Source organism: Pelmatolapia mariae, linkage group LG10_11 (genome assembly GCF_036321145.2).
Source record: "Pelmatolapia mariae isolate MD_Pm_ZW linkage group LG10_11, Pm_UMD_F_2, whole genome shotgun sequence".
NCBI lineage: Eukaryota > Metazoa > Chordata > Actinopteri > Cichliformes > Cichlidae > Pelmatolapia > Pelmatolapia mariae.
In genome coordinates this window covers 58,018,452-58,038,659 of record NC_086236.1, presented here as the reverse complement: position 1 = coordinate 58,038,659, position 20,208 = coordinate 58,018,452, and the positions used below count along the sequence as shown (strand labels likewise).

The 20,208-nt window shown below is 41.0% G+C and overlaps 1 protein-coding gene across 1 annotated transcript in view; it reads left to right on the top strand.

Annotated features, from left to right (window-relative positions):
* Nucleotides 1-3,384: 3,384 nt before the first annotated feature.
* Nucleotides 3,385-20,208, top strand: part of itga10 (integrin, alpha 10) — a 30,948-nt gene continuing 14,124 nt past the window's right edge. The window contains exons 1-7 of the mRNA XM_063486395.1: nt 3,385-3,436; nt 12,771-12,882; nt 13,011-13,120; nt 13,219-13,307; nt 15,821-15,935; nt 16,054-16,181; nt 16,929-17,077. Of these exons, the coding sequence (XP_063342465.1) occupies nt 3,385-3,436; nt 12,771-12,882; nt 13,011-13,120; nt 13,219-13,307; nt 15,821-15,935; nt 16,054-16,181; nt 16,929-17,077 (755 nt within the window). The remainder of the gene's footprint in view (nt 3,437-12,770; nt 12,883-13,010; nt 13,121-13,218; nt 13,308-15,820; nt 15,936-16,053; nt 16,182-16,928; nt 17,078-20,208) is intronic.

Sequence of the window (20,208 nt, the reverse complement as noted above, 5' to 3'; positions counted from 1 at the left end):
AGTATTTCATGATCAAAGAGGACACGAGAAGCAGAGGGAGGAACACTGGTAAGAAAACAGAACGACAAAGCAAACACAACAGCAAAGGCAGGAATAATATATGCGAACAGGTAAAACCAATAAAGACATGGCAGGCGTGATCGTCCTGCCCACTCTGCCTGCTCTGTCAGGCTCTGTCTTTAGGGGATGGTCAGTGTGTGAGGGGAAGCACATCTGTTGGCACTTGGCTAAGGCTTGATGACGTCCTCTCTTCTCCCAGCAGGCATCAGGTTGGTTTAGGTTTGGCTTGGGGTTTAATTTTCTTTCTTTGAAAAAGAACAATATGCGGTGCGTCCACCAGACCCCCAAACAGTGACTAACTAACAAAAACATGAACATCTCAGGAGCTATGAAAGAAAAGTGACTGGACTTCTTTAAGTATCTTGAAGATGTTTAAGAAAAGGGGTCGCCTTTCTTGAAAGGCGACCCCTTTCAAACATGAAGGGTTAAAGTAGCCCTGTTACACTTTATTAGGTGCACAGGTTCATCTGCTCATTAATGCAAAATGACAGGGCGGCAACTTAGTGCAGTGAGGCACATAGTAATGGTCAAAACTGAGCATCAGAACGGGGAAAATGGTACTTTAAGTGACTGTAAGTGTGGCATGGTTGTAGGTGTTAGAAGGGCTGGTCTGAAAAACAGAAAATATCCCATGAGCAGCAGTCCTCTGGGTGAAAAGGCCTTGTAGATGACGAAGGTAAGAGAAAAATGGCCAAAATGGCACTTTGAGCTGAAAGTAAGGCAACAGTAAATCAATTAACCATACGTTAACACCAAGGTATGCAGAAGAGCATCTCTAAATGTGAAAAACTGAAGAAGTTGAGCTACAGCAGCAGAAAACCAAACTGGGTACCACTCATGTCCGCTAAGAACAAGAAACTTAGTCTACAATTCACCAAAACTGGATAGGAAGATTGGAAAAATAGTCCTTGGACTGAGGAGTCTTGATTACTTCTGCAACATTCAGCTGGTATGATCAACATTTGGCATAAAAATTTTTTGCCAGAAATGACTCCTTAGTACCATCTAAGCATCATTTAAACACCACAGACTGCCTAAGTATTGTTGCTGACCGTGTCTGTCCCACAGTGTACGCATCTTCTGATGGCTGCTTCCAACAGGAAGCTACTCATGTCACAAAGCTCAAATAATCAAGTTAACTGTACTCAAATGGCCTCCATAGTCACCACATTTGAATCCAATAGACCACTTCTTAGATGTGGTGGGACAGGAGATTGTCATCATGGCACATAAGATAAGTTCTGCATGTGTTTTCCTGCCATTAGTACAAACAGTACAGATACCAAATGTCATGGAAGGTGGTTAGCCCAAACCACTGCTCAAAATAATGATCACTGCATGACTGACATTTAAGGATGTGGTAAACCTGGATAATCAAGATTTTATGTGAAATTTGCATTTTTATGTGTTCTTAGTTTTGATCAGTTAGTTATCAAAAGCCTCAGTGTGATGCATGGCAGAACACATGTGCTGAAATTATATGCTCAGATTACTCTTTTGGGCCACTTTATGTTAGTGTAGCATTATGAGTTGGATAACAGATGGAAAAACACCATTAAGTAATCAGTCACCACAAGCCTCAAAAGCAACATTAGTGCTCCTTGTTTTGGATTCCCCAAATCTCTGAAAACCTTCTGAAGGAATGAGCACCATTCTTGACAAATGAATCTCTTAATTTGGTGTTTTTATGACATGTTATCCCAAAACCTCCTACTGTTACCTGCTGGGGCTGAGATAAGGTGACGGTGAAAACATGGTTTACAACATTTCTTTTCTCATTAAAGCATTCATTGACATCTGTTGTCCTGTAGATGGTGCCCTTGTCATGCTTAAAGCGATGCCCATTAGGACAGAAGAATTTCAACAAAGGGTGACTTTACAGCACTGATTCTAAAGCACAGAACATTTTATCATTAATTCGTAAATAATTAAGCAGAAGTATCTCAAATAACTGTTCCAATGGTTATGGTAATGTTTATTGTCCACAGTTTTTGTGTTAGTTAATTTAATGTGACTTTTCCCGATTCAGAGCACTTGGTTCTGTTTCATTTCCATGTGACTCAGATTCATGTCACCTTTTCATCAGACATTTTGATCTGTCACAGCAGAAGTAGCGCTTGGTACATAAAACCAAATTTGGGGTTTTTTTGAGAGGCCACCTCTTACTAAGCCTCTCTTAAGTCTTATGAAATGATGAGTGCTATAAATCATTATTCCCCCGTTAGCAACATTTGATTTGGAGGTTTTGAGCACATCCCCCTGCCAGTGTGACACTTGTTTTGTCTTTTACGGTTTCTGAAAGGAAAAAAAAGGATTGATTAATGATGTATTAACTGCAGTCAGTAACTGACTCTGACTCTCACCCGTTGCAGGCACATAGAAACGGAGCTTTATGAGTGACGCCAAAAACAGTTTGGTGAAATTTGACTCCTTATTCGTAAATCATAAAAAAGAAGAAAAGCGTACAAGATTTTGAGAGAGAAACGGTCCGAGTGTTTGAAAAAGAAAAACGAGTGCGAGGAGAGAAAGTGGAGATGTGGGTTTGAGGTTTGTGAACCAGTTGCTCAGAGAGGAGTCTGGTGGATGGAGGGAGGGGAGCTGTGAGGATAAATGCACTCTTTCATTTCAACGTGAGAGAAATCCGTTACTAGAGACACATATTTACACGGACAGAGAAGCAGGGGAGCCTAAAATAAGAGAAATAAGCGGAGTGGATCATGGATAACGTGCTGTCAAAGATACCGCTCACGACAGCTCTCCTCAGACTTTGGGACTGATGAGCGGAGTTTCTGTCAGAGGAGAGTTTGAGCTTCAAAGACGCGCTCCGGAGTCTGGAGGGATAAAGCTGCTGCTTGCCTGTTTATGAAGGCGTTACACATTTGTAATGGTTTAATGAGTCGGAACTGCGGCCTCTTGTTGGATGGGACAGGTGCAGTTATTTTCACGCCATGGGTCACTGAGACGTCACAAAGTTGATTTTTCATTTTTACATTTTTAAGACGTTTTCGCTCACTTTGACATAAGACGAGAAGAAGAAGAAACTCATAGCCAGATTTTTCGTTTTCGACCGGTTTATTCTATTTGAATCAGTATTTAATTATTTGTAAACGAATAGCTCCTGAAGTTTAACCCCATTCACGCACGTGGCATGCCACCGCGGCACAGTTTGGCCGACTTTTACGCATCTCTTGGGAAGAGAAAAAGCTGAAAACAAGCGTGTCTGTGTATGTGTGCGGTGGGCAACGACGCTCCTCATTTCCACTTAATAAACGAGGGAAAAGGGAAAAAACATTAAAGAGAGACTTTTTTCATTCGGATTCATAAATGGAGCTGCGTAAATACTTGTTGTGCCTGGAGTTTATCCTCCTGCTTAAAGGTAAGAGCCACATCTCAGCCTATATTTCAGACCTTTTAAAAAAAAAAAAAAAAAACCCTGCTACATTTCTCTAAAAAGCCAGACAAAACTGAAGGACAGTTTAAAATAAGGTGAAGTTATTCATTCAGTTAACTCAACGCTGTGAACACAAATCTAAGTATATTCATCTCTGTGTAAAATAAGGCTCTGGTGTCGCTCCACTGCCCAGTTCCTTACCCCTCCCTCAGCACTCTCTTACTGGTGATTAACCTCCCTCAACTTTAAAAGACAGCATGTGCCAGTGGTGGTGTGGCAGCCTCCCTGAGACCCACTTAACACTGTGTGACAGTAAACTACTGACCATGAAGACATTCCTCAGATGATTTTTTGCTTAAAGAAGGAAAGCAGGCATCTTAAAACACCTGGACACACTCCATTTGCCAAATAAATCAAAGGTAAAGGAAGCTGTGCATGAGTCCAAAACGGTACCGGTTCTTGGTTCAAAGTCCGATCCTTTAGTAAATCTATCACATATGTTTGAACTGAGGACATATTTCATTTTTGTTGGAGGCCTTCAGCTACCATCAGATATATGTGTACTCAGAGCCAAAAGGTTACCGGTTCATATCCGCTTATAGCTGACACATACAAACCCTGGCAGCTGTGTAATGCGACCTCACCGGCCATATCAGCCATCTCTTAGACTTGATGTCTAAAGTTCCCCTAATAGGGTGCCTGCGCCATGTCTGTTTCTTCATGGAGCATGAACATCAGCTCCCCTTCAGTACTCATGTTCGCTGTGCCACAGAACAAACTGAGACGTTCCCACCCACCAGAAAGAAAGTGAAGAAAAAGGCCATTGTTGCCTGCATACTGATGCAGCTGATAAACAGTGGTTAACTGCTGCCCTACGCCATGCAACCACGATGCAAAATTAGATCAATAGGCGTTGAGATTATGTTTTGCAAGGCATGTTAAATCTGTACCTGTGTCAAATCACACACAGTCGCTGAAGTTAATCTATAGAAGGAAATGTTGCCATTTGTGGTCATTTGTGGCAATTTGTGGCGTGATTATCCACGCTGCCCATTTTCACCCTTGTTCAGACCCCAAGGAATGAATGAGGAATGCATCGGGTACGAATGTTTCATGCTTTACACTCACAGGCACATATACCCTTCATAGAAACACCAGCATCCTGTGGTGTGGTTTTACACATTACACTCCATTACACGTTTCAATAAAGCATGAACAAACCGACGGGTTTTTCACCTTTTTAACCATGTAGCCTCTATTTTAATTCGTGCAGTAGCTTAGTGTTTACGCTCGTCCCTGCGTGTGAGTTTGTAAGCCTGAGCATGTGTCACACAGGAGCATGTAGGTGAGTGAGTATGTGTGTAACGTTAATGGCTTCAGCAGAACTCCCCTGATGTGGTCAGCAGGCATCTCATGTCTGTTACACTCTGCTATGCTCTTACTGAGATGTCAAACACAGGTGTGTTTGCATGTGTATGTGTGTGTGTGTGTGTGTGTGTTTGCGTGTGTGTGTGTGTGTGTGTGTGTGTGTGTGTGTGTGTGTGTGTGTGTGTGTGTGTGTGTGTGTGTGTGTGCATATTTCACTCTGTTTCACCGCTCATTCATAAATTCTTGCTATTATTCTCCCAGCTATCTTCTTGCATGTTTTCTTTTACTCTCCCATAATTCGCTGACTTTCATTCCTACTCCCCCTCTTATTCGTCCACCCCCATTCCCCACGAGAGGGTGACAGAGATGAGAACAGAACACGATGGAGATAATGGAGAGAAAATCTGTGAAAGGGTGTAAGAAGAGGTGAAGGAGGGAGAATGAGTGGAGGAACATTATGAGTAAGTTCAATACAGATGACAGAAACAGACTGTGAATAAGACATCTCTGCTCAAGGACATTTCACAGAGGTGCTGTAAGTCAGACGTGTAAATTAAAGAGGACAGGGATATACATCATTGTCTTTAGTTAATGCTCTAAATGCTGGCATGTCTCTGTAGTCCCCCAAACACTATAGTGCTAAGTTCCATTCCTTTTGCCCGACATGTGCACACACATGCACATACATATACTTTACTACACAATCGCAACCATTCACATCAAGCAGCAGTAGTGCCCAGAGCTGAGCGTGTGGTTGAGAGAATCTGGACTTAGTTTGGCTTGATAAATGTTTGCCGGCAGTTGTCATGGCAATGGGTGGTCAGACAGCTTGTGGTAAAGTGTCATATATAAACCAAGATGAAAATACAACCAGGGGAGGGATGGCAGGACAGGGAAAACAGGGAATGATGGTATAGTTTTCTGGAAGCTGCAGGGGTTGAGACAGGAGATTTGGCCTTGTGGTGCATTTATAGCGTGTGTGTCTGCTCCTTTTATAACACAGTGGGCAAAAAATAAATAAAATGAGCAATTTAAGGCTCATGAGAGAATGAGCTAAACACGAGGATAAAAGAGAACATCAGTAGCAGGAGCTGTTATCAGATCCCTGCTTTGATGTGGGAAGAAATCTGGAGTTGGAGTGTGGGTGACATTGTCACAAGAAAAGAGAGAAACAGTTTACTACAGTGTGTAAGACGGGTGGTGGGTGTCAATCTGAAAGAATAGCTAATTGCAAAAAGCCTGGGAAAATGGATTTTCTTTGTCTGGCAAGGGAAATAAAGACTGCAGAATTATTATACTGCTGCCTACGCGGATCCCCAATGCTGAAGCCTGTTAAAACATCTGTGTAGAACTGGATAGATGCATGAGGCTCATCTTAGTCACTGGAGGCTTGGATAAAGAAATACTGGAAGCTTGCGCTGATGTGCAAAATCAGCAGAAACAAGACTTAAGGGTCTATAACCATGCCAGCAGCTCTGTGAGGCAGTGTTTGAGACAATGCTCATTGGTTCTTCCAGTATAGACGACTAAATATAAACACTTTTACAAAAACATAGTTAGTATAATAGTTGATTTTTTTATTACATCATTTATATATCACTCAATCAACTGTAAATGTGTAACCAGAAGACCTAATTTTGCGAAAATAATCACATTTTATTAACATCACTGCAATGCTATTAATACTTAATGATGAACTTGTTGATCAGTTGATCTAAAAATTGGTTGTTGTTTGGTGCAGTTGAAAAAATTATGTGTAAGCTGGTCATCTAACTGTTGGGATTTTCTCTCTAATGTTGTAGGATCGTTACTCTACACTGTAAAGCAGCTTGAGGCAACTGTTGTTGTGATTTGGAGCTACACTGAATCGAATTAAATTGCACGTTTATTTGTACGGGCCAATAATCAGCCTTCTGTTGTTCCAACATCCAGTATATCCCCAAAAGTTGATTCTGTTTATCTGGACGTAGCGTTTTCAGTGGGAGAAACGTTTTGTCACTCATCCAAGAGACGAAACGTTTCTCCCACTGAAAACGTTACATCCAGATGAACTTTTGGGGATTTACCTACCTGGATGATTAAACATGCATCGAAACATCCAGTATAAGTCTCTGAATTTTTTGTGGTACAGTGAGCTCAGCAGGTTAGGTTTGTGTTACCTATGTTAGGGTCATGTTGGTGAGTTGTCTCATCTCGCCTTCCCTCCATCTTTTAATCAACAGAAACCTGCTTAGTGAAACATAGTATGACCAACATTTGTAAAGTGCCCATAATTTTTTATTTAAAAAAAAGAGAAAAAGAGTGAGACTATAAGCTCAGCAGGAAAGTGCTTGCAAAGACCAAGTCAGGAGTCTTTTTGCAACCACATTTGTCTTCCCCTTATGGCTATTATAGGGTCAGAATCAATCACAGGGCTAATGTAGTTTATGGCCAGTTTAGAAAACACAAACAATTTAGCTTTCATGGACACTGGAGGGAGCCCAGAAAGCTACAAGAAGAACATTCAAATGATAAAATCAAGGGAACCCGTTGGCAGCAGGTTTGAACCCGAACCCTTCTTACTGTAAGGTGACAGGTTAACCACTGCATCACTGTGCTGTTCTCATCCAGTTGTTGTCAAGGTAAATTACAACCAGTAAAGTCAAACTCAAAGTGGTGACAGACAAAAAGTCTCTGCATGTAATAATTTATTGACATAACTTAATCTACACCAGAATATCTGCTGTTGCCATGTCTGAAAACCTCCATCTTTGTAGGTGGATGTGGTGAGTACGTCTATGTAGATAAAACCAGACGAAATGTGTGTGACAATGCAGTTATATTACAAGAAAGACAATCTGTAGAGAAAAGTGAAGAAGCAGGTAGAAGAAACTACAGTGTGTGAGAAAAGCATGAGCAGAGCAGGGACGGAAAAGAAACACTGAACATATCTAGTTTCATTCTCTAAACCAAGTGGAATCCCAATCTGATTGGCTTGGCTGAGGTACAATCCTGTGCAAAAGTCTTGATTCGCCCCTCGTTTCTTTATATTTTGCTGGGAAACTGAGAAATACGTGCAGTGATTTATTGAAATATGTGCAAGAATACATGGAAATACAGTGTGTAAGGCACAAATGAAGTTTGTCAAATTCTAATGAGTTTAAAGGTCAATATTTGATATGACCACCTTTATTGTTTCCACAGGCTGCACTCTCTTAGACAGCTTTCATGTCATTTCTTTAGTCTTCAAGAAGAGTTCGTCTTGAAGGATATTCAAAGCTTTTGTTCTGTTTTCCGTCAAGATGATCCCACACTGCTTCACTGATGTTGAGGTCTGGGCTCTGGGGAGGCCAGTCCATGACTCACAGTGCTCCTTTATGAGTTTTTCTATCCAGGTATGCTTTTACTGCATTGGCAATGTGATTGGGATCATTTTCATGCTGGAAAATCAGGCTTCTGTCTATCAGATGCTTTCCAGATGGTAATGTGTGGTGGATAAAAATCTGATGGTACTTTTCTGTGTTCATAATTTCATCAGTTTCAAGATCTCCAGCCCTACTCGCTGAAATACAACACATGCCACCTCTCTACTGACCTTCTCCACACACACTGATGAGAATTTTAACAATAAATTTCAAATTTGGATCATCACTCCATCAGACCTGTTGCCACTGATTTTCAGTCCATTTCTTGTGTAATTTGGTAAAACTCAGCCGTGTCTTCAACTGAGACCAACTCTGATGAGGCTTCAGTCATGTGTCTTTGCTGGCTTTAAGATAATGCTGTGGCACTATGACACTACACTGACATAAAAACACGTTTTGAGCTAATAGCACTTGGGAATCATTTTGTTGGTACAAAAATATTATTTTATGCCCGTCAGACCTGGCTTATCTTACATTTTTCATTGATTCGAGTAAAAAAATGGAAACAAATAATGCTTGTTCATACAGACTCTTTACAATAAAGTGTCTAAAGATACAGTTTAAAATGAGTGCTTTGCTAAATTGTCCGTTATGTGTTGAGACAACACTGGTTTATCCTTTGGGTTACCTGAATGATTTATAGGTCAGTGTCAAGTGTTTTAAAAGCAAACAAACAAATATTCTTCTGAAAAATTGTTAGATACAAGAACTTGACTAAAAATGAGTGAAAAAGCAGCCAATGTCCAAAAAAACCTTTGAAAGACCTTCAGAAAGCTCGGAGAACTATTGCTCAAGACCATTTTAAAAACTTTAGGAAACTGTGGCTCCTTAGGAGCAAAGTATAAATAATTGAGGAGTGAGGCAAGACTTTTGCACAGAATTGTAACTGTCTGTGTTTAGTTGTGGGAAAGTACCTGTACACAAGTGTGTAAGCAGCTGTTTCATAATCATGCCACCAGTGTTTTGGTCTGCTTCCCAGTCTGGGAGTACTGGAGAAGTTACAGAACTGTTAGGAAGGAACTGTAGATGTTGCTAAACTGCTCAGTAAACTGAAGCCATTCTGAAAGCCCTTTTTAGCAACCACATCCAACACACCCTACAAATAACATACAGTAGACACACAAGTGGGACAAGTTAAATACCGACTGCTGAGAGCTGCAGAGTGTGTCTCAGTCTGAACTGAAAATAATACACGATGACTCTCTTTAATCTATGGGGAACTGTGTAGGCAAGAAATACCAGCTGGCTCATATCCTGTAAGCTACTTTCAACCACTTCAGTGGAAATAGGAAATACATATATATCTGCTTAAATGCTTGCTTGACAACATTTTCTTTAATTTGTATTGTCCATTACACACTCAGTCTATTTATGGCTGTTTGGAAATAACCCGCTATCTGCTACATGTAGCTTGAAATGCAAAAGATGAAGCCAAAGTCAGATAAATCTCAGATAAATTGCATTTGTTTCACATGTCACGTTCAGCGTACGTCACCTATATCTACACTGAAAAAAGAGAACTGCTGGAACAACTTAGTTATATTATGTTGATTGGTAATGCATGATTTAATTATTAAATAATTAAGTCAACCAGATCAACCCAACACAAAGTATAAAACATGAAGCTTAACTTGGGTGCTTTAAAAATAGCAAGTTAAGGGAGCAGGCTCTAATTTCAAGTTGAAAGAAAGCCAAAAAAATACACCAACCTCACTAAAGCATTACCTCAGCTACAACTTAAATACTCCTCGCACAGTGTAACTTAAGAGTCACCAAAATTTGGATCCATGACAGAATTTTGTTCGAGCCACCACTAAACACAGGCTGAATGAAGAAAAGTGCAGAAAGCCTGGTTTCTAGCATTTAAACACAAATTTAGGCATTTGTGAGTTTTTTCATGACTTCTCCAGTACTTCCTGTCCTCCACTACATCTCAAAGGTAACCGTTGCCCTTTCTCCCTCACTATGTGATAGCCAGATACTCAATACTCGCAGTAAATGATGATACTGGCTTTTCTGTTATGAATGAAACAAATATAACTTGCAGTTGTACATGAAGTTGCTCACAACAGCTAAATTCTGCTTCTACTGTGACGGCCACAGGGCTGACCTTGTTTTCTTTGTTGCCTTTGTCCATCTCTTCCGGGTAACTGGTGGGTGGAGCAGACCCAATTTGGGATGTAACATACCTGAGCAGCTGGGGCTCAGGGCCCTCTAAAGCAGCCCTGCCAGACCTTCATGGGGGCTCCTCTCTTATCTCCATGTTGGCGTGCACTCACCCCTACACTTACCCTGCATATACACTGATCTGCTGACAACCACTCCTACTAATCTTTGGTTTCTTTGCTTTATTTAATTAAGCTATTTAATAGCATCCTAAAACGATGTGTGTGCTCTCTCTTTTTGAACCAGGGTAGTATAAAAATCCCAAGATGCAATCTTTCCATTTTAAATAACTTGCTTTGAAAATGTTTTTACATTTTCATCGCAGGATGTTGTGTTTACACTGTAGTATAAGTGTATACTACAGTGTAGACTACAGTGTATAGACTTTTGTTGCCATGATGCCAGGTCTCTCTTGGAAATGAGATTTTTAATCTCAATGAGATTATTTACCTAGATAAATAAAGGTCTAATAAAAAGTATAAGTAGCTGTATTTAAGTAGATGATGCAAGTCCTTCCTCCATCACAGTCCTTATGCTGGCATCTGTTGGCACTGAAGATTACAAGTCTGACACTGAAAAACAATGTGAGGGTGTGGTGTTAGAAGTGAGCTATGAGCTCTGTGGTCTCTTCTTCATCTCATCTACATTTGCTGCAAATAGCATAACACACCTGAGTCCCCAGACTGCAAGTCGATTAGCTGTGGGTCACTTATGTTTCAGGTGCTTATGAGGAATAAATGTGTATGAATTAACAGTCCAGGGTCTGTTTTTCTGCTGCACCCAGTTTGACCTTTTTTAATGTTTCCCTTTTAAAAAGGTTCGAATGGTTGCTGAAACATCTGTGTTATTTATTTTCAAGCTGTTTGACTCCTAAATCTTTATTCTTTTAGTTTAGCTCTGATCATCAGCACCGAACAGCTCAAACATGCTTCAGCTTACATACAGATGTAAACAAGTCAGTGAGCTACCATCTCACTGTGTCTCCCTCACTTCTCCCTGTAAGTATGAAGGGCAGGCTTGTGTGTCATAACAGGGAGCTCACTATATTTAAGAGTTTTTCTAACCCACACCCTTCCTTGCTTTGCTTCTTCTCTTCCCTCTCGTCTCCCTCTTTCCCTTTAGACTGAACTCTCTTTTTCCTCAGAGACGGCCTTTGGTCACTTTGTTTATCCATCTTTTTGACACCCCCCTACCCACCACCCCCTGTTCCCTCTAATCCTCTTCTCCAAGGCCAAGACATGAAATAATAATCTTACTTTTCACTGTAGCTCTAACTACACGTAGTACACACAGTTGTCCAAGTTTTTCACTGGCCTTTGACAGCTTATGAATAAAGTTTATGTAAGTGCATTAACTTTAATGCTCCAGAGCAAAAGTAGATGAATAAATAAAAAAGCATAAGTTGGAGAGGTAGATGGAAGGATTTATATTTGTACTACCATGTCGATAAGGTTGTGGGTTTGAATCCAGACCAAGAGTTTGAATGTTCTCCTTGTGTCTGCGGGGGTTCTCTTCGGGTACTCCAGCTTTCTCCCACAGTCCAACATGCACGCCAGGCTTTAAGAGTAACTGATTACTCCAAATTGGCTAAAAAGGTGAAAGTGAGCATGAATAGCTGCCTGTCCATTGTGTTAGCCCTGCAACAGATTGGTACCCAGGCTGTACCCCACCTCTCACCCTATAACAGTGATACACTACAGCTCCAAGTGGAAGAGGATGGATGGATGCTTTAAAAGTTATGTTTTTAATACCTTTACAATTGCAGCATTTTCCCCAGTTACAGTTTGTATGCTAAATCAACCACCTAACTAACTGGTTAGTTTAATATTTAAAATCTGAACTTCAAACTTTTCTTTGAATGCACAGCTTCCCCCCTATCATTTTTTACGTGAATCTTTAAGAGAAAAAAAATGCCATCTTCCACACTTTATACACATCACTCAGCCATAACACATGACACAGGAAAATGTAGGCTAGAGTGGGTTCCTCCTGCCAGAAGACGTTTTACTGGGGCTGTAACATTCGATCTTGTCCTGTGGTGTCTGGTACCCAGATATTGGCAGCTGGCAGTCCTGTTGATGCTCAATCAGACTGGGATCTGCAACATTTCACGGGGACTTTGTTAGCAATGCCTTGTCCCAAGGGACTCTGAATGAGAGGATTAGTATTATCTGTTTGTAGTTTTAATGTTATCCATTAAAGTGTTTGTTCTTTTTCAGCTTGATTCAGTTGATTTATTTGGTGTTTATTTGCTGAAATATTGGAGCATGCCACTTTTTTTTGTGGTTGTATTATTTAATTGAATAAAGTTCAGTTAAGTGAGCAATGTTTTGTCTGTTTTTGTCATCAGTGTTTAAAATGTTCTTTGTCATGTCTTCCAGAGCTTTGTCAGTGTTTCAACATAGATGTAAAGCACCCGCGCATTTTTACCGGTCCAGAGGACGCGCTGTTCGGCTTCTCCGTCTTGCAGCATGAAGCAGATGGAGAGAAATCGTAAGTCTGTGAGGGAGACAGTCAGATATAATCTAATGGAACCACACAGTCATAAATAAACTGTCATAACATGTACACAAAGCGGACGATGGATGACATTTTGATGATGAATGAATTACTCCGTAAAGGATGCTGGTTGGTGCTCCCTGGGACGGGCCGCCCAACAACAGGAAAGGAGATGTTTACAAATGCAGCGTGGGACGGGAGAAGAACTCAAGCTGCAATAAAGTGAATCTAGGTGAGAGAAACTATGAGTTGAAGAAAATGTGCAGGAAAAAAATCCTCAGTTCATGTTTGGATTTGTTACTTCAATGCTAAGATGTTTGTCTCGCTCAGGTGAGACGGCTCTCCAGAACGTTTCTAAAAATCTGAGGAATTCTCACTTGGGAATGACCCTCACACCAACTTCACCTGATGGCTTCCTGGTATGTGGCATCAACACTGCAAAACGGGGCTTTTTATTTTTCCTACATGGGCAGTGGGTTGATGGGTGGGAGCCTGAAGGGATGTGGTCAGACCAGGTTGAGTTTGTTCAACAGAATTCTGATGAATTCACTCCCTTCGAGTGTTTTTAGTTGAATTTAGATTTGACCACAAGCGGTTCACTGATCCTCCTCTTCCTTTTCTTTAATTTTGGACATGCATTTGCACATTTACACAGTGAAACAGACTGACTACATGATGAAAATGTCTTTGTGTCCATGGATTTAGAATTCTATCAGTGCAGTATATAAAATCCTTCAAATTTCAACTGTGTGAAGCCTTTTAGGTTTGAATGGTCACAGTTTCAAAATCTAAAGTTTATTAGAAATATTGCCAATCAGCTATTTTCATAGAGTATTACTCTTTAGTTTATATAAATATAATTTAATTATCACACAGAGAGACGTGCAAACATATAATTCAGTTTTTCTGAGAGTGTGAATCAACACTGTCCATATTCTACTCCCGCATTCTGCACTTGAGTCATGATCATCAGCAAGTGTGAGCACTGCTGAAAAAGCGTAAAACTGGCCAGCTTGCTGGTCTGGAGCATTCGAACAAAGAGGAAAGAGATCAACAAGGATCTTAGAGAAGCATTTGCCATTGCCCATCAGCCTGGGAAGGTGTTTTAAACCCATTTCCAAACAAGTGGAAAACATTCAAGACAGTTACCAATCTTCCCAGGAGTGCAAGTCACACAAAATTCACTTCAAAGTCAAACTCTACAATGCTCAGAGAAACTGCAAAAAACCCAAGAGCCACATCTCAGACAGTACAGGCCTCAATTAGCGTGTTGCACAGTAAAGTAGCTAACCACAAGACTTCTAGAGTAATGTCTATTTAACAGATGAGATCAAAGTGGAACTGTTTGGTCATAAGTCTCAGCACCATGTTTGGTGAAAACCAAGCACAGCATATCAGCACAAACACCTCATACATACTGTCAAGCACAGTGGTGGAGAGGTCATGATTTGATCTTGTTTTGGAGCCACTGGTCAATAGTCAATAAGTATAGTATGTCAGTGTGCTGGTTGTCAACGCAGGTTGTATTTAAATAGTTTTTCAAGCCTCGTGAGGACCACATAATTTGTTTTATGTCCTGATAGATAAAACCTTAGAATTTAAGGAGGGTGTATTTTCTTTTTACCATGACTCTAATCAATGTGCGAACTTACAGAGCTTGTAGTTACTGACACAATAACCAGACATGAATGATTCAAAGTCAAGCTGATGAAGTCAAGTGCAAAGCAACGTTTATGGACAGACTCTAACTCGAGTTTAGGTTTAAGACTTTAGCTTTTAGACAAACTTCTTGAAATCTTATTCATTTATCCTAATTTCTCCACTTCTGAGGCTTCTGGCTTGCAGACCCACACACTTATTGCCTTAGCGAGGAGACAGCAGTTTGTGTTACATGCCTTCTTTGTGTAACTCTGTGTGTATATTGGGCAAGTGTGCTTGCGTGTTTTGGTGTCTGCCAGGTTTTTTACTGCTTCTTCGGGCGTGGAGTCGTGTACAGTTCAAAAAACACTAGCCAGCTTAGGCGAGTTTTTTGTGTGCGTGTGTGCACAGGCATGTGTGCGGGCATGTGTGTGTGTGTGTTTATCTTAACCCCAGTGGTCAGGTCTATAACAGGATCGGAATGCGTCTCCGGCCCTTTGTTAATGACAGACCTACCAAAAGCCATAGCACCTCTTTCGCTTTTCTCCATCTTCTCCCTCCATCGTTTCCTCCCATCCCTCTCTCTCCATCCTTTCTTCTCTGCCTGTCTATGTGCCTGAGGAGAAACCCTTCCATAATGACAGGGCAAGAAAAACCAGGATGTTTCTCTTTCTCTCATTCTACCCCCACTTCACCCCACTTTCAGTCTCCTTCTTTTGTCTTTCTGCTAGCTTCTCGTTTATCTCTTGTCTCTGTGCTCGCCCCTGTTCTTTCCTCTTGGTATGGAAAGCCAAATAAACGGCGCGCTTTGAAGGCAGAAATATTTTTTATAGGGTGCCCCCTCCCCAACCTCCTTACTCACCCTCCCTACATTTAGCACAATCAAGTTTAAATCGCTCATACTGGTCTTTTGCTCCAGCTCTGTGAAACCGCTCATGACAACTGTGACTGCCAGCATGTCAACAACAGTCTCCCTCTCCCTCCTTCTCCTGTCCTCCAAACCACACTATTGTGGTTTTTCCATGACTTATTCCCTCTTGTGACTTGTTTTCTTTTTGTTCCCTATCTGCCCTGATTTAATTGTTTTCATTTTGTGCGTTTCTGTGTGTGTTTGTGGGTATGTTTGTGTGCGCATTTCCATGTTTTAAACTCTTTGATACACAACTTGTGCGTGTAAAACAAACAGTGAAAAAGAATAAACTCTGCTCAAATTAATTACAGCTACTTGTGATATTCACCTGTAAAACAGATGCTTGTGTGTGTGTTTGCGTGCGTGTGTGCATCTGTTGTGCAGGCATGTGCTCCACTGTGGTCACAAGAGTGTGGTACATCTATGTTCAGCACTGGCATCTGTGCCTCAGTCAGCGATGACCTAGAACCAAGAGAGACTATTGCTCCAACAGCGCAAAGTAACTATACTTACACAAACACACACACAAACACAAAAAACCCACAAAGTGCGGCAAAGAAACATGTTGCAGGCCTGCTTCAACCAACCAAACATTTCTAAACGTCCATATCTGGCAGGGTGCTCGACGTACATGGACATTGTGATCGTGCTGGATGGCTCCAACAGCATCTACCCCTGGTACGAGGTCCAAAACTTCCTCAGTAACATCCTCAGCAAGTTCCACATCAGCTCAGACCAGATGCAGGTAAAACTCCAATTCAGTGTGTATTTGCACAGCCGATAAATATTATTTACACTAGTAATGGAAACTTGTGGGTTTAAATTTGAGTGAGTCTCCCACTTAAATATCTGGAACCCCTTAGCTGCAGCCCAGAGCCATAAGACAAGCTAGTCCCTTGAATGAAAACATGCTGACAGGGACGTATTAGGAACCAGTTTGGCAAATATGTCCAGAAGAATAGTTCAAGTAATGTAAAGGGACATGAGCCCAGCTCACTTGAGGTTGAAGGGGAATGGGAGCTGGGGGTTTTGGTGATGGTGATGGTGTGTGTGTGTGTGTGTGTGTGTGTGTGTGTGTGTGTGTGTGTGTGTGTGTGTGTGTGTGTGTGTGTGTGTGTGTGTGTGTGTGTGTGTGTGTGCATGAGTTGGGGAGGGGAAGTGAGGTTTCTAGTGACATTATTCAAAGCTAAGCAACTAGAAGAGTGAAAGGAGAACTGAGTTATGAAAAGGGGAGGTGGGGGGTAAGGGGTAGCAGGCAATGTGAGGTGAAGAGGAAATACCTCTGGTTTTTAAATGAATTCAGAAATCCCCCAAGTGCACTGTTTGCTTTAAGAACAGGACTGGTACTTAAGGAGATAGTTCAACCCAGAAACAAAAGTCTCAGATGTTGCTTTCCACAATTATGTGCCGGCACAACCAATAACATGTGGCATTGTTGAAATGCTTGTGTGTTTCTGTACGTGTGTGTTTGCCCTCATGTTTGCATATTTAGGTTGGTATTCTGCAGTATGGTGAGGTAGCTGTTCACGAGTGGTCTCTGAAGGACTACCAGACCACACAGGAGGTAGTGGAGGCCGCCAAGAACATCAGCCGACAGGAGGGACGGGAGACGCGCACGGCATATGCTATTGAAACAGCCTGGTAGGCATGGCAGTTACTGATCAGGGATGATTTTTTCTCATTCTAAAGCATGCTGTAGATTTGGCAGGTTAACTGGAATCTATGTGACGCTTTGGTTTTTGTTTGTAACAATAGTTGGTGTTTATAAATAGATCGCTGTATAATTTTCACTTATAATGGCAATCAGATCTTTTTTCTTCTTCTCTAATTTCCTTTCTAACAATATGCTCCATGTTTAATTTATGGAAAACTATTAGATTTCTCATAATGTATGACCTGTTTCTGTTCAAAATTAGTCAGCCGTAGTGGCAGCACACCACAGAAGTATCTTTCAGCCAATAGTTTTAGTTCTGACAGGTTTACTTTTTGGGTTCATTCTCACTGATTTCAGGCAGCTGCTGTGAGCAAAAAAGCTGAAACAAACCACTCTACACTCCCTATACATAAACGCTTAGTGCCCAACAACAATTTCAGAAGTAGCTGGTTTCCAGATGGTATTGCATCTCCAACATAACTAGCTGAAATGCAGTTCCAAACCTCGACGGAGCCTCCACTCAGTGTCCAGGGGTGTCCAACTCCAGGCCTCGAGGGCCGGTGTCTTGCAGGTTTTAGATGAGTCCTTCATCCATCACAGCTGATTTAAATGGCTAAATTACCTCCTCAACATGTCTTGAAGTTCTCCAGAGGCCTGGTAATGAAATAATCATGTGATTCAGGTGTGTTGACCCAGGGTGAGGTCTAAATCCTGCAGGACACCGGCCCTTGAGGCCTGGAGTTGGACACCCCTGACCTACATATATACTAATGTTGACATGAACCAAAAATTTCAACTATGAATGCATCACTCCATCAAAACTGTTTCCACTGATTTTCAGTCCACTTCTTCTGTAGTTTGGCATATCTCAGTCTTTTCACCCTGTTTGACTTGCTTAATAATGGCTTCGCCACTGAGACCATTTCTGATGAGGATTCAGTGAAAAGTAGATGAATCAATTGAAGGTCCAGATGCATTTCTCAGGTTCTGTGTCAGGTCTTTGTTTTAAGAACATAACTTTTAGACACCATTCATCTGCTCCAGAAAGTTTTTTGGGCCTGTCACTTTTGCTTTTTTCCTCAATATTTTTAAGGACACAGTGCACACCTTGCTAAGAAATGCAATGTTTTCATCTGATAGCCCTTTGGGAATCACCTTCTTGATAAAATTAAAAAAAAAAAAGTTATTTTTTTTTACAACAGGTTGATAATAACAACAATAACAAAGCAATTTAAAATAATTTCTTAGCTAAATTGTTTGTTTGATCGTTTGAAGGGTAAAAATCATAAGTCAGTGTTAAGCGGTTTAACAAAAAAAATCCTCTGAAAATGATCAGGTACAGGGACTGAAAATGACTCAAAGATCAACCAGTGAAAAACATTGAAAGACCTTTGCTCAAGACCACTTCAAAATTAAAATAAAATAAAAAATATAAGGAAATAAGTGGTGGTTCAGTACAGTGTGCAAGATCAAATCCAGATAAAATGCATAAGAGACCTTTGAAGCAGTCTTCTATAACTTCCTCATGGCTGCACTGTCACCCAGTTCCTCCACACATCCATCACTTTGTAGAGGTATGTTGGGGGGCTTTAATGCTGGTAACCCAAGTGTAAAGAAGTTGGCAGGTCAGTGAAAAATCTTTCTTTTCAAAACAAAATTCCTCCTTTATTAAAGTCATACCCACATAGAGGACCACACCCAGACCTGATGTGTGGCCGTGACTGTTATTTTGGTATGTGTGTCTCTGAGCACGCACACACATTCACACAGGTAATTGGAGGGTTCCTGTTTTCTGGTACATTTAAAGGTAAAAGTTGGCCATGTAAAAGGTAGTGGGAAAGCAGTCCCTGGAAACCAGTATAAGGTCTTAAAGCTTTTTACTTTAAAACGCCAGCGATGGGAAATCCAGTTTTTGCTTTCACTGTAACTGTCATCTTCGCTCCCTGCCCAATGTGATGGTTGGGCTAAGTTATATGCTGTATATGTGTGTCTAAGTGTAAACGAGTAAAATATAGGCATTAACTTGACATTAAGAGGCGGGACTATCAAAAGTTAACTTCTAAACTAACTCTCATAAACATATCTACTTCTACTCTCACATACTCATGCACAGATGGACAGATAGCAGCCCTGGCACTGGCAGGAAAGTGACGGGGTAAAAAAAACAACGAGATTAGCTGAGCTGGGCTAGCCGGCTGCTGGCTCAGCACAGCTGCAGGTGTGGCATGACCTGACCCAGACTGGTCAGCCAAGTAGTTTTGCTACAGCTGTAAAAATACACACAGAGACACGTACAGTATGCACGTGCACACGTACACACACATATCGAGGACTCACACATAATTTGTTAAATTCATGGATGCTGCCTTTTAACTATTCTTTCAAGACTTGACAGTTACAGCATTTGTTCCCTGACCTCCTGACCCCAACGTTAACCTTCTTCAATGTGTGTTTAACTTTCAGCCTTTACCCCAACCATCTCCTTATGAGAAACCTAACCCTAAAATGAAGCACTTAGCTAAAATAGCTCCTGAAAGAACAAACAGAAGATTTCGAGTTCCTGGGAGAGCGGTCGGTGCAGATTTAAACTGATCTTAGACTTTATTCACACTAATGCCATAAAAATCAGGAATTTCGATTTGACTTGAAGTTGACTGCTCTGAGGCTTGGCATATTTGAGAGCTAACTATTTGAGGAGAACTATTTGGGACTACTGGAAAGAAGGAGTGGTGGTTTATTCAAATGATTAACATTTCACACCTAATTTGGTAGAAATAATCCGACCAGATCTACTGTGCGTAACTTAATAAGCATGCTATAAAAGTACAGCTGTGGGAAAATGCACAAAGAAACCCCCAAAAATAAAGAGATTCTGTGAGCTAAGCTAGCTAGTGTTAGTGAAAACTAATCACAGAGAAGGACTTATTGGTGGCCACATTCAAGGCAAACGTGGGACAGAAATGCTTCAGTAAGTCCTCCAACTAAAAAATCATATCAGCTATCACCTGCTATCATGTGACACGACCCATGAAACAACACATAGCAGTGTTCAAAGTGCTTTACTGAGACATTAAAAACAGAAACAATTAAAAAGCATGATTTAAAATGAAAAAGAAAA